Genomic DNA, 14,139 nt, shown 5'->3' with positions numbered 1-14,139 from the left:
AAGCCTGGCCTGGCTTGCCTATGGGGCTGTTTCCACGTCCACGTTTCCACCCTACATGAGCCCAGAGTACTCCTTCCTTGTCCCCCACACAAACCACCACAGCACAGAGATGCTGTACGATGTTCCTTTATGGAAGTACAGTGTTGGGGCGAGATGGTCCCTTCCCAAGCCGGGCTGGCAGCTCCTGCACAGACCACAGAGAAGTGCATCAGGGATGGGTCTGAACCAGACTCTCTGGGCCCAGCCTGCACCCTGGCACAGCGGTCATGGACAGAGTGGCCAGGCTGGATGGGGCCCTGGGCAGCCTGATCCAGTGGGGGACAACCAGCCCACGGCAGGGGGTTGGAACTGGGTGGGCCTTAAGGTCCCTTCCAACCCAAGCCATTCTGTGATTCTACAAAGAGGATCCTGAGCAGGGCCTGCTCACCTCTTTCCCATCATAAGCTTCGTTCACAAAGGTATCGCTCTTGGGTGGAAGCTCTTCCTCCTCCTCATCTTCTTCCTCAGGGTCACTTTCACGGTGGTACAGGGTCAGCACTCGGGTGGAAGCAGTGCTTGAGGTCCTGGGGAAAAAAAACAAGGTACCCGCAGGATGGCAGAGCCATTTCTTAGAAATAGGGCAGATCCCAAGGTCCTGTTACAATCCACAGCATCTGCCTGCTGGAGCTCTCCATGTAGCCATCCCCAGCCCAGCCCCACAGCTCACCTCCTCCTCCTGTCCCGCTTCCGCATGTAGGCCAGGGCCCCCACAGCTGCCGCAGCCAGCAACAGAAGCACAGCCACCCCCAGGACGATGGGACCTGCCAATGGCTGCACCTCTGCCTCCTCACAGTAGTCCCCACGGTAGCCCAGGGCACAGTGGCACATCACCCGCCCAGCCTCAATGGCGCACTCTCCACGCAGGTTGCATGTCTCGCTGCTGCATGGCATGGCCCCCAGCACCTCCTCTGTATTTGGGGTCACCAGGAAGGGTTCTACATGCTGCCGGGGGCCAGGGGCTGCAGGCAGACTGGGGCTGGGCTGCTGAGGTGCAACTGAGGGCACAGTTTGTTTCTCCTCTTCTGCATGGGATGTCCTTGATGATGATACCACGGGGACCTGTGTCTTTGCCTCTTCAGAGGTGCCTGGAGAGGATGAGCATAGATCAGAGCACCAGGCAAGACCCCAAGATGAGGGAATCTCTGGCGTTTCCCAGCAGCATGCAGGCACTCACAGCCCAACTCATCGGAGCCATCAGCACAGTCGGGGTGCCCATCGCAGACCTGCTGTGCAGAGATGCAGCTCTGGAGGTCAGCACAGGCCTGCAGCAGGGCTGGGCATGGTGGAGCTGGAGCACAGGTCACCCCACGCACCAGGCGGTATCCAGGGGAGCACCGGCACTGCCGCCCCGTGGGGTTAGGCAGGCAGAGCTGGGCACAGCCTCCATTGCTCTTTGTGCAGCCGTTGGTGCCTGGTGGGACAGAACCTGTTAGCAGGGCCTCCATGGCGCTTGATGCTCCAGGTGCCAGGGGCTGGGGCAGCCCCAGACCCACCTTCCTGTGAGAACTGGCTGTAAATCCTCAAGGCCACCAACTCCTGCTCCATCAGGAACCACCAGCTCTTGGCCTGCTCCAGCCGGCTGTGCCAGACCTTGCTGGAGCCTGGGGACACACAGGATCAGCACTGCCTGGCATGGAGCTCCTCTGGCCTGCCCCTACTCAGTGCCCCACAGGCGTGGCAGAGACCCCAAGCCCTGGGGCAGCAGAAGCTCGAGGGAGCCCAGCAGCCCCTAGATGGGCTTACCATTGGTTGCGGTTGTTGACCAGAGCAGAAAGCCATCTCCGATGGCAAAGAGCTTGAGGCCATGCAGTCCCTCCCGCACCAGCCTGAAGTGGGAACCATCCAGCTCGATGCTGCCGATCGCACCACGCTCTGCAGGCATGGACATGGGAGGTAGCAAGCATGGGACATGGAAAGCCACCCATTGTGGACATGCTGGGTTGAGCCCCACTGCCCTCCACGCTGCCCCACACTTACCCCGGTCTGCCCAGTAGAGCCGGGTGCTGGCACCCCCAAAAGTGAGGCCAGCAGGCGAGCGGGCTCTGCTCCACACCACTCTGCGGCCACTGCCGTCCATGGCTGCGCACTCCACTGCAGCACCAGGCCTGCGGCTCCCTGCTGCTGTGATGAAGCACATGGTGGAGGCACGAGGGCATAGGGCCAGCCAGGCAGCACCCCGCAGCCCCTCACTGAGCAGCACCAGGGCCCACCGCCCCCCGGCCGCCGCCACGTGGATGCTGGTGGGCTGCTCCTCAATCCAGTACAGGTTTCCGCTCAGCCAGTCCAGGGCCAGGGACACCACTGTGCCCTCCACAGCTACAACCCGCTTCCAGGAGAGCCGGCCCGAGTCCTTCAGGCGGAGCAGCCCAATAGAGTTGCCCCCCACCTCAGCGAAGTACAGGCTCTTGTCCTTCACTGTGTAGTCGACAGCTGTCAAGCGTCCCACCTTGGCCAGAGGCAGGGCCCGGTGCGGGGGGAGGCCTTGGGCTCCAGCTGTTGGTGGCAAGTCCTTCAGGTAGACCTGGAGGAAGGAATCAGTGCTGGCACCAAGAGTCTGCTCCACAGAATGGAGCTCGGAGGCCTGGACCTGTGGGGGTACCTGCATCACGGCTGCTGGTGACACTATGAGGGTGAAGGCCGAAGTGTGGAGGGGCAGGCAAGTGGTCTCATCGGCAGCCAGCGTCAGCCCAATGGGGCATCGGCACTGCCCGGCATGCCGGCTGCTCAGCAGGCACAGGTGGGAGCAGCCGCGGGCTGTGCACGGGTTGGGAGCTGCCAGGCGCAGGACTGGGTGCATCACCTGCGGGGAAGGGCAGACTCAGGGCAGGCTCAGCCCAGTCTCCAGCAGCAGAGCTGAGCACAACTAGTGCCATGCCAGGCTACCAGCCCAGCGTGGAGAAGCTCCTTAAGAGATCCGGTGATTCTCAACCACAGGGACAGCAGAGGCACAGAGTAGGTGCAGCTCTCAATGCCACCCAGGGCATGGCAGGCTGGAAGACCCAGTAGTGAGTGCAGCAGGAATCTGGGCTCCCCCAGGTAGGTACCTGAAGGCCATGGGGCTGCCCATGTCGCTTGAGCAGCACTGTCCTATTCTTGCCTGTGGCCTTGTCCACCTGCTGCACCGACCATGCCTTCCTCTCTGACCAGTAGAGCTGTCCCTCACACACAGCTGCTGCAAAAGGGCTCTGGACCCATCTCAGCTGCAACACCTGGAGGAGAGGCTGTGAGTATTGATGCCGGCACCCGACCCAGCCCCATAACCAGAACCCCCGCTGCACACCTTCACACCGGTGCCATCCAGATGAGTGGAACCAACACTGCCCAGCTTTTCATCCAGCCAGAAGAGCCTTGAGGTGGGGATGTCAAGGGCTAGTGCTGTGGGCCAGCCCAGGCCCTGCTCCAGCAGCACACGCTGCCGTCTCCCATCCATGGTGGCCTCCATCAGCCGTGGCTGGTTCCCCACCTCTGACCAGTATAGCATCCTGGCAGGAAGAGGAGTGCTGGTCCACAGACCTGCCACAGCCCGGTACCTGGGCAGTAAAAGGGCAGCACAGAGGGGCAGTACAGGATTTCCCATCCCATCAGGGATGCACTGAGAGCTCCACGCAAGCAGGAGCAGATGCTTGGGTTCCCTCTTCCCCAGTCATACAGCGGCAACAGCACCCAGATGAGGCCAACCCAACTCTCCCCCAGCCCGTTGTCTGCTTCCATGGGGGAAAATGGGCTGGGCAAGAAGGTCCTCGAAGTCCTCTAGCCCCAGACTTACCCAGACAGAGGCTGGAGTAGGAGGGAGTGGGGCTGGTCCAGGTCTCCATCCAGCACCACGGTGTACTCTGGTTTCCCTCTCCAGGCAGCCCCCAGAGAAGTGGCCAGCACCTGCCCTACTACCCCATCTGTCCAGTACAGGTTCCTCCCAAGCCAGTCCACAGCGATACAGTCTGATCTCACACCTGCAAGAAGCCCAAGAGTCAGCATCCATAGGGTGACAGCTGCATGGGGCACCATGCTCACAGCCTGGATCCCCACCACCTCAAGAGCTCAGGGTCCTCCTAGCCATCTCCCACCAGCAGGTGGTGAGGCACTGGCAAAAGCTGCCCAGAGAAGCTGTGGATGCCCCATCCCTGGAGGCATTCAAGGCCAGGCTGGATGGGGCCCTGGGCAGCCTGACTGGTAGGTGGCAACCCTGCCCATAGCAGGGGGTTGGAACTGGGTGGGCTTTAAGGTCCTCCCCATCCCAAGCCATTCTGTAGCTCTATGATTTTCCCATACAAGGGGACACAGCCTGGTACCCCAACTGCATCCAAACCATGGAGAGGTCAGCCCCACCAGCCCCAAGGTATCACAGCTTACCTTTCACCAGTGTGCCCTTTTTGCTAGAGTCTAGACTCTGCCAGGAGATGCTCTCTGTGGCCAGGTCCACCCAGAAGACTTTCCTCTCCACCAGGTCATAATCAAGCGAGAAGATGGTCCGTTCTTTGTCAGTGGTTAGCAGCACCTCCTCATGCCCACTCCGAAGGCCATAGGACAGAACCTCTGATTGCACAGCCACCAGCAGCATGGGCTCTGGTCCTGGGGTGACACAGAGCCTCTCAGCACCGGTGACTCCAAGGAACACAGCCATCCCAGGCTTCAGACCCTGCTGGGACGCAGTCCTACTGCCAGGGCCATAGGCTGGAAGTAGCAATTATGGCCAGTGGGACAGGGAGGGGACCACAGGGCTTCCCACGGGCAGGAGGCACACAGAAGCAGGTACTCACTGGCTCTTGGCATACCAGGAGGGACCCAGTGCTGCTTTCCCTCCTTAGGACTTACCACCGAGTTTGCAGATGTGGCCATCAGGCTCCAGCAAGTAGCCAGAGAGGCAGGCACAGCTGTAGGTCCCTGGAGCATTAAGGCAGATCTGGCTGCAGGTTCCCTTGCCCTGCTCAGTGCACTCATCCACATCCACACAGGACATGCCATCCTCAGCTAGCTGATAGCCCGGGGTGCACCAGCAACGCTGTGGGGACAGCAAGTGCATGGAGCTCCCTGCTGCAGCCAATCCAGGACAGCACAGTGGGGTGAGACCCCCAGCCCACAGCTCCCAGCACTCACGGGTCCCTGGGGCGATGGGTAGCAGAGCTGAGAGCAGTGTCTCTGGCAGGGCAGGGAGCAGTTCCCCCCCTCATCTGAGCCATCCGCACAGTCCTGCTGGCCACTGCACACCAGGGATGCATTCAGGCAGACCCCCAGCCCACAGGGGTACTCGTGGCTCAGGCAGGGAGTGGGTTGGCCTGCAGGGGAGAAGCTGCCCTCAGCCTCAGCCACTAGAGCTCCTTGTGCTCAGCAGGAGCTGCTGGGGGGCACACAGAACACACAGCAATGATGCCCAGAGCTATGCCTGCAGCCTGCTTCTGAGCTACCCTAATAACAAGGCCACCAGCCCAATGGGAACAACATCCATCCACCCCAGGCCCCGAGCCACCACTGGTGCTGGGAAGGGGCATTCTGCAGCAGGATGTGCTCCCACTCCCCGCCATGCTGAGGACCCATGGGTTGGACACAGAAGGGACATTCAGGTGCTGCTCACAGCCATCCTCGTCGCTGCCGTCACTACAGTCGCTCTCTCTGTCGCACCGCCAGGCATCAGGGATGCACTCATGGCTGTGTGAGCAGCCCCACTGCCGCTCGCTGCACTGCCGGTCCTCCAAGGGACAGCCCTGCAGGAGCAGGGTGTGAGTGGTGCCACCAGCCCTCTGGGGTCACAAGGATAGGGGCATTCCCAACACTCACCCACCTGCTCATCTGTGCCGTCCCTGCAGTCAACATCACCGTCACAGCGCCAGGCCTCAGGCACGCATTCCCCACTGCGGGGACAGGCCACCTCACCTGGGCGGCACAGCAGAGGCCGGGGCATGGCACAGCCCTCTTCATCTGAGCCATCCCGGCAGTCAGGGTCCCCATCACAGCGCAGAGCCAGGGCCACACACTGCCCACTGCGGCAGGGGAATTCAGATGGGCTGCACTTCCTCGGCACTGTAGGCAGGGGCAGGGATGAGAGGGAGCATGGTGTCCCTGTCCCCCATTGGTAACCATCCCATTGGTACACCCATATGCAGGGCACATGGTCCCCAGGAACCCACATCATCCCAGACAACCCTCAGGTCTCACCGCATCCCTGCTCGTCGGTGTGATCCAGGCAGTCAGCGTGGCCATCACACAGCCAGCTCTCAGGGACGCAGCGGGTGGCAGCATCGCAGCGCAGGGCACAGTCCTGCGTGGGGCTCCAGCAGCCCGTCTCGTCCGAGGCATCAGGACACTGTGGCACTCCATCGCAGCGCTCACTGGCCCCAACACACGTGGTGCTGCTAGCACAGTGGAAGGCGCCTGGGGAGGAAAGGGGTCATTCTGAGTCTTCTGCATTCATGGACCTTCTCAGGGCTTCATCCCACCAGCCCAACTGGGAAGCAGCCAGAAACCCTGACCACCCACTAAAGACAGTCTCCCACCTGGGGCATCACAGAGCTGGGCACACCCATCCTCGTCAGAGCCATCCGCACAGTCCTTCTCTCCGTCGCACACGTACTCCTGGGCCACGCACTCAGTGCCATCATGGCAGGGCATGTGTGTGCGAGGACAGGAGAGATGGGAGAACAGGGTTGTGGAGTGTGGAGAGCTGGGCCTGAGGAGTGGAGTGGAGGAAACTGCCAGTGCAGGAGTGGTTGGGTGCTGGGTGCTAGTGGTTAGCTGTGGGGCAGCAGGCTTGGTTGGCAAGGACCGAGTGGTGGTGGTGCTGGTGGTGGCTACCCGCATGGTGGTGGTCTTGTTTGGGGTGGTCCATGTGGTGGTTGCTGCAGAGGTGGTTGTGGTGGACAGTCTGGTGGTGGTGGTTTTGGTTGGGGTGGACCGGCTGGTGGTGGTCAGTGTTGTAGTAGCCTTGGTGGTTGTTACAGGAGTGATAGGCACAGTAGTGGTCTTGCTCAGTGGAAGCTGTGTGGTAGAGGTGGTGGGCTGAGCAGATGTGGTGGCTGTGGTTGTCCTTGTAGTGGTGGTCACAGGTGGAGGAAGTGGCAGGGCAGGTCCCTTGCTTGCTGGCACTGGCAGAGGCACAGGCACTGGAACATGAGCCTGGATTTGGGGCTGTGCCCTACCCACACTTCAGGCACCTCCAAAAACAACCTATGTGGCCCCCAGCACCCAGGTAGCACCCTAGCTTGGAGCAGCACAGGCCATGCAGCCCCATCAAGTATGGAGCTGTTCTTACCTTCCTGTAGCTTTGAGCCCACGAATGCCACCACACCATGCACGCCTGTTGCTGGCACAGACAGCACAAGAGCCAGTGTCCTCCGGTCCCACAGCAGCAGAGCCGTCTCGTTAACTGAAACCAGGTAGGGCTCAAAGGCGGCCACGAGGCCATGGGACCAGCTGGGTGCCAGGGTGACTGCTTGCTGTTTCGTCAGACTCAGTGCCCTCAGGCCTGTGAGGCAGAGAGATCACAGAATCATAAAGGTTGGAAGAGATCACTAAGATCATCCAGTCCAACTATCAACCCATCTCCATTGTGCCCTAAACCACGTCCCTCAGTGCCACATCTCCACATTTCTTGAACGCCTCCAGGGAGAGTGATTCCATCAGCTTCCTTGGGCAGCCTGTTCCAATACCTCAGCACTCTTTCTCAGAAGAAATTTTTCCCGCTGAGGCTCTGGGTCTCCCAAGACAGCTCTTGTGCTCCCATAACACTCCATTATAGCAGGGATCTCATGGCAGAAGATAGGAACCCACCCATGGGACAAAGTGTGTCCCAAAAGCACCCCACTGCCCAGGCAGGGACCTACTGTCTGTAGAGCAACCTCCTCTGCTCTCTGCTCCAGATCCCTGTGGGGCTCACCCAGGGCTGAGCTCCAGAGCAGGCTGAAGGCCTTGCTATCCATGGCTGCGGGCAGCTCTCCAGGCCACGTCTCATTCCAAGCATCCCATGGGTTGCCCCCAGTCAGACTCAGCTGCTGCAGGGGCTGCCCGCGGGCCAGCCAGTAGAGAGCTTCTCGCTGCCAGTCCAAGAAGAGGTGCTGGATGCTGCTGCGAGCACGGTGCAGGATGCGTGGGGTCAGGTCAGGCACCTTGGTCACTCCAATGTCCCTCCGGTTACATGCGAGCCAGTACACGTTCCCCGAGCGGATGTCCACACGGGCAGAGCAGACTTGGTGACAGCAGGCAAGCAAGCAGTTACGGGGCCGTCCCACAGCCCTGCTCCTCTGCTTGTGTCCCCCCTTTCCCTAAAGCCAGGGCACAGCTGACATGTGCCTGAGCACATCCTCAGCATGGGCACCAAGGGACCACTGTACAGCACCCAACAGAGCCTCACACCTCCTGCAGCCCCAAGAAGGCAAGCATGCCCCAGCACCCTGTCTATCCCCACATAGGGTCTCACCCGGCAGCCCGGTCACGATGGTCTCTCTCTTCCCAGGGTGTCCCACAATACGCAGCAGTGCCCCACTGTCATCTGTCCCATAGAGCACTGACCTCTGCCAGTCTACATCCTGCAGGTGAAAGACCTCCTGCCACTCCTGCACCTGTTGGCTGTGTGTTCCAGGGCCCACCTGCAGCAGGGAGATGGCTGTCCCTGATGAGTACACGATGGACAGCTCTGAGGGGTGCAAGAGCAGCACGTTAAGCGTGGTCAAAGCACAGGACAAGCAGGGCTGGCCCTCTGGAGGGCTGCCCAGGTACCAAGCCACACGTTCAGAGATGTCTCTGACTCCACGCAGCCAAGCAGACCGTACTCACCTGTGCATTTCCCTGAGGGCTGGAGGTAGAGTCCCTCTGGACATGCACACTTGTAGCCCCGAGGGTGCACAGGGGACAGAAGGCAGAGGTGACTGCATAAGCCTGGAGCGCATGCAGCAGTGTCTCCTATGATCAAAGGGGATGTTAAGAGCTCAAGCAGCCCCATCCCCACAAAGCAGCCCTTGCCAAGGGACCACAAGAGCCATCAGATAGGACCAAGGATGAGGCTTGGTACTCACTTGGTGGCTGATGCAGCGCATGCAGCACAGTGAAGGCTGAGATGGGGGCCCGGAGCAGTACGGCATGCTCCTGTGGAGAGGCCTGGCTGGCTGACACCAGCTCAGTGCTGTCAGCCCAGAAGAAGCGGCTCTCAAACACAGCTAGGCCCAGCGGCTCTGTGTGGCTCCGCAGGACAGCAGGGAAGGAGTGGCGTCCACTGCCATCCACCCGCAGCGTCTCGATGGACTGGGAGGCAGGCCAAAGGCATGCTGACCACATGGCATCCCAGTGCCCCAGCACAGTGAGCCTTGGCTACAGGGCCCAGCACAGCACCTGCTGGGGCTGAGTGCTGCTGGCCCCCATCCCTACCTCCTTGTATTCGCTTATCCAGTACAGTCTGCCAGCCACGTGGTCCAGGCTGAGCCCTACAGGCTCCTCCATGGACACCACTGTGAGCTCCTGACGGTTTGAGCCATCCATGCCAGCTGCAGCGATGATTGTCCGGCCTCTCAGCCCACGGTTGACCCAGTAGAGGGACCTGGGAGCAGGCACCAAGCACCCAGCCCTCAGCACACCCCAAAGGCCCACCACAGTCAGCACAGACATCGCTCTTATTCCTCACCTGGCAGATGGGTACACTGTCAGCTGCTCCGGTGCCACATCCTTCCCCAGCACTGTCACATAGCCGCGGCCATCACCCAGCCCCGCGCAGATGGCTGCAGGGTGGCTGCTGGCCCAGTACAGCTGCCCCGTGAACCAGTCCACAGAGATGCTGTTCACCTCTCCGGCATCTACACAGACAGAGAGGATAAGGGGCACAGCCTCTGCTCCAGAACACAAGGCAAACTCCAGGTTGCTTCTGGGTACAGGACAGGGGCAAGCCAGCTCTGAGCACCCATCTCAGCCCCACTGCAGGACCCAGCACCCTTGCTTCTCCACACCTGCATAGAGGAGCTGCACGTCCTTCCCTGGCAGGCGTGCACAGAGCTCGCCCTCCTCTGTCAGCCAGTAGTAGGTTTCACGGAGCAGGTCATACACCAGGGCGCGGAGCTCAGTCTCAGTGGAGAGCACGGGTCGGTATGCCTGTGTCCGCACATCCAGAAGAGCCAGGTCCTCCCCAACAGCCACCAGGAGCTGCGTTGCGTTGTCTGCCAGGACAAGAAGGATGTTACATGGTGAGTGGGACAAGCTGTGGGCACTGCCCAGCCCCTCAGGGTCCCCCTTCTACCTGCTACTTCACAGAGGGTGCCGTGCCGCAACATGTAACCCTCGAGGCAGGCACAGCTGAAAGTGCCTGGCATGTTCCTGCACAGTTGGCTACAGGGGCTGTACTCCAGGGAGCACTCATCCACGTCTGCAGAGACAGGCACTTCTGGCAGCCCACAGCCAGTACCCTCCAGACCTCGCCACTGCCCACCCACATACCTGCTCCCCAGACCCACCCACTCGCACTGATGCCTCACGAACAGCTTTCTCAGGGCCAGACATGGCATGTGGGCAGGAGCAGGGATGTCTCCGGGGTGTCCCCACTCTCGGGGCTGCAGCGTGCACACCCCAAACTCTCCTTACCAGCGCAACTCTGCCCGTCAGCCTGCAGCACCCAGCCAGACCCACAGGAGCACTGCACACCCCAGTGTGTGTCAGTGCACGACTCTGCACAGCCCCCATTGCGCACAAAGCAGCTTCGTCCTGCAGGAAAGGATGCAGCAGGGAGATGAGGTGATACAGGACCACCCTGGGGCTCCCCTTGCCCAGTGCCCACTCACCGCAGGTGCTGGGCTCATCAGTGCCATCCAGGCAGTCATCCTCATCGTTGCACATCAGGGACTCCAGGATGCACTTCCCCTCATCACACCGCACCATGCCAGGTGGGCAGGGGGCTGTGGTGTACATGTCAGGAGGGCAGGGCGATGCCAGGTGGCTCCCAGTCTCATAAGGGGCCCCACAAAGCGTCTTTGCACATACCTTGGACAGGAGCATCACTTACCGCAGATGTCTTCATCAGAGGAATCGCCGCAGTCGTCAACCCCGTTGCACTTCCACTCAGCAACAATGCACACCCGGTTCCTGCACTGCCACTGCCCAGGCAGACAAGGCTGCAGGGGACAGCTCTCCTCGTCCCAGCCATCCTCACAGTCCTGGTGCCGGTCACACAGCTCCCAGTGCGGGATGCAGTGGTGGGTGCCGGGACACTGCAGTTTCTTTGCTCCGCACACTGCAGGGACAGGGCAACACTCACACTCTGTGCTGCGTGGCCCCAGCCCCCCAGGCCCTGCAGGCTACTTACCACAGTCCTGCTCATCAGAGCCATCTGGACAGTCAGCAGCACCGTCACAACGCCAGCTGTTGGCAACACACCGGCCGTCATCACACTGCCAGACGTGGGGGTCTCCGCCACAGGGAACATCTGCGGGGACAGCACAGGATCACCAGGCCCTACCATGCCACACACATCCCCGTGCCACAGACCACCCCCAGGTGCTCCAGGGCACACTTGCCTCTGCAAAGCCAGGTGCCACCATCAGCACTCCTGTCCTGCCTTGCACCACCACTATGTAACACAGCCCCCCCAGCCCACCCCACGACCCATCTCCTGACTCACCGCATAGCTCATCCGTCCCATTTGGACACTGCTGCTCCCCATCGCAGAGCCAAGAGACAGGGATGCAGCCATCCCCGCAGGTGGCTTGGCGTGATGCTGCGCACGTGGGGCTGGCGGAGGCTGCGAGAGAAAGCCACGGTCAGCCCAGGGCAGGGGACCCCCAGGCTCCTCGAGCATCCCCCCACAGCACGGCCCCGAGGAGCAGGTGCCGTTCCACGAGCTGCCGCCTTCCGCGCCCCCAGGGAAGGGCACAGCCGACCCCTTGGCATGGGAGGGGCCGCAGGAACTCCCCACCGCCAGCACCCCGGGCTGTCAGGCGGACGCTCCCCACCCCTCCACCCCCCATCCCGGCTCACGGGCGCGGCGGGCCGTGGCTCCGGCGGCAGAGCGGAGGATGAGGATGGCGAGGAGCAGGCGGAGCGGCGGGGGGCGGCCCATGGCGGCGGCCGGCAGGGGCGGCTCCGGGGGCCGGGCCGGCGGGGGCAGCGCGACACCGCCACCGCCGCCGCCGCCTCTTTTATAGGGGGACCCCGGCCGGGCCCTGCCCGCCCCGAGCGGGGCTGTGCCGCGGGGGCTGCATCCTACCGGAGCCTGGCCCGCCCCCATGCTGCTTGCCGGGGACATCCAGGCCCCGGGGCAGGGGGAAGCTGTGTCCTCTGCCAGGGCACGTGCAGAGCCCGCTGCCCCCCGAATGCGGGGCTCCGTGGGGGGCATTGGGTCCCTGGTCCCGCTGGGTACCCCTAGCCCTCGTTATCGGTGTGGGCTTGTTGTGGGATCTCAGCGTGTGAACCTGGCCTGCGTGCAGCTGCACCAGGCGTGGGACGGCTGCAGGAACCTTGAACATCAGGGCACTGTCCCAAAACACGGGTTGCTGCTGGCCGTCAGGCTTGGGAAAATGCTTCCAGCACAACAAGGAGGGCAGCGAGGGAGAGGAAAACAGCCCAGCAGAAGGATAAGGCACCTGCAGCAGCCTGAGAACAGAGCCCACAGCCACCCCCACCCCGAGAACAAGATGCGGCACCACCATGTAGACAGAGCACCGATGTGGCACAAGGGAGATGCCCCAGGCCTGTGACACAGCCAGAGAGGTTCTTTGTCCCAGGATGAGGTGCCGCATCCCAACAGTGTCACAGCACAGCTCTTAACACACCTCCATGCCAGGCTGCAGTCCATGGGGACACCTCTGGTGGCAGCCCAGTGGCCCTGGGCACTTGGTTCCCCAGGCACCCCTAAGGGAACAGGGATGCGCAGGTCCCAGGGACAGTGACCTGGGTGAAGGGTACCCCTGGGGCAGGGACAGCAGTGGGTCCTGGCGGCCAGTGAAGGGACAGGTGGATGGACAACTGGTACGCCTTTTCCTTTCCAGTAACTTTTAACCACTCTTTCTTTAAAGATGAGAGATCTCGATAGGACAAGAGGTAACAGCCTCAAGTTGTGCCAGGGGAGGTTCAGGTTGATATAGGGAAAAATTTCTTTTTAGAAAGAAAGGTGATGCGCTGGAACAGGCTGCTTGGGGAGGCGGTACAGTCACTGACCCTAGAGGTTTCCAAGAAGAGAGTGGATGTGGCATTAAGGGACATGGTCTAGAGAGGTCACAGACATAGGCTGATGATCGGACTAGATGATCTTACTGATCTTTCCAGCCTGAAGGATTCTGTGATATTATGCTTGAAAAATAATAACAACTCAGCAGGACTGCCTGCCTTACATCAGCTATAAGCTACTACAGTTTGTTCCCATAAAGAAGGTACAGTTCTGCTTAACTCTGTGCTGCGTGCCCAAGCTCAAAGTTGCCTGGTGTCTACTTTTCTTTTTTCCTAGCAGAAAAAATGGATTTCATCAAACACCTTCTTTATGGGAAGACATGCTCCTCAAACAAGATTTCAGAGCATCCCAAACTATTTTAATAAAGATAGTTTTCATTTCAATTTCAAAACCAGAACCTTTCTCCAGATAATAAAAATCCCCTATCATAGGGGTTTGCTCTTAGATTTCCCCTTTTTCAAACTTGCGCAGGCAGAATACTTCATAATCCAGCTGGGTGGGGGGTGGGGTGGGGATAGGTGCACGCACTTTCTCAACCGCTTTCCCAATTTTTAACTATTTCTTCTCATTTTAGATCATTTAAAAACAGCCCGTGTGTTGGAGAAGCTACAGTGGTTATTTTCTCGAAGTCAAAGGAATGGAGAATTCTTTACAAGATGAAGGATTTTTAAAATGTTATTGGAAAGGCATCATTTTCAACTTCTATTTTCTATAGTTTAATTTTACCTTTTCATCCTATTTAAATAGATGCAGACTTACTGCCTGAACTACAATTTATCAGAAGTTATTTTTCTCTTCCCTAGCCTTCAAAGGCCTCAGAAATATGCAGAAAGAGTAACAAACACCCCATTCTTCAGTTGGCAGAGACATTTTTGTCACATAGAAGATGCTATGAGAGCTGGCAGTGAGTTTTTATACCTTTTCCATCTACCGGCTTCCATAACTCAAAATGCCTTTTGCCTTGGATGTGT

At 60.0% G+C, this 14,139-nt stretch overlaps 1 protein-coding gene across 2 annotated transcripts; it reads right to left on the bottom strand.

The window, feature by feature from the left end:
- Nucleotides 111-12,101, bottom strand: LOC110398525 (prolow-density lipoprotein receptor-related protein 1-like). 2 transcript variants are annotated; one of them, XM_021396246.1, is made up of 33 exons: nucleotides 11,980-12,101; nucleotides 11,624-11,743; nucleotides 11,309-11,428; nucleotides 11,009-11,236; nucleotides 10,788-10,901; nucleotides 10,591-10,710; nucleotides 10,250-10,375; nucleotides 9,963-10,169; nucleotides 9,644-9,812; nucleotides 9,391-9,559; nucleotides 9,042-9,267; nucleotides 8,803-8,928; nucleotides 8,447-8,662; nucleotides 7,907-8,215; nucleotides 7,283-7,495; nucleotides 6,528-7,133; nucleotides 6,190-6,405; nucleotides 5,816-6,054; nucleotides 5,609-5,738; nucleotides 5,134-5,312; nucleotides 4,852-5,038; nucleotides 4,390-4,608; nucleotides 3,806-3,989; nucleotides 3,320-3,521; nucleotides 3,084-3,248; nucleotides 2,639-2,839; nucleotides 2,017-2,560; nucleotides 1,783-1,911; nucleotides 1,533-1,640; nucleotides 1,214-1,450; nucleotides 707-1,124; nucleotides 428-563; nucleotides 111-184 (listed from the first exon to the last, which is right to left on the bottom strand). In XM_021396246.1, the coding sequence occupies exons 1-33, from the start codon at nucleotides 12,059-12,061 to the stop codon at nucleotides 128-130; spliced, it is 6,702 nt and encodes a 2,233-aa protein (XP_021251921.1). In that variant the 5' UTR covers nucleotides 12,062-12,101; the 3' UTR covers nucleotides 111-127. The 2 variants fall into 2 exon arrangements, with proteins under 2 accessions (XP_021251921.1, XP_021251922.1); XM_021396247.1 differs by having other exon boundaries at nucleotides 6,528-7,115.

The sequence above is a fragment of the Numida meleagris genome, chromosome 4, assembly GCF_002078875.1.
Source record: "Numida meleagris isolate 19003 breed g44 Domestic line chromosome 4, NumMel1.0, whole genome shotgun sequence".
Lineage (NCBI taxonomy): Eukaryota > Metazoa > Chordata > Aves > Galliformes > Numididae > Numida > Numida meleagris.
Note: the sequence above shows the minus strand (reverse complement) of the source record. Positions and strands in the feature narration are given on the sequence as shown.

Coding starts and splice junctions, on each gene's coding strand:
- LOC110398525 (XM_021396246.1), bottom strand. CDS start 12,061: ATGGGCCGCCCCCCGCCGCTCCGCCTGCTCCTCGCCATCCTCATCCTC. Junction 11,429..11,623: donor TGGGACGGATGAGCTATGCG/GTGAGTCAGGAG, acceptor CTGTCCCCGCAG/ATGTTCCCTGTGGCGGAGAC. Junction 8,216..8,446: donor CATCGTGACCGGGCTGCCGG/GTGAGACCCTAT, acceptor GCTGTCACCAAG/TCTGCTCTGCCCGTGTGGAC.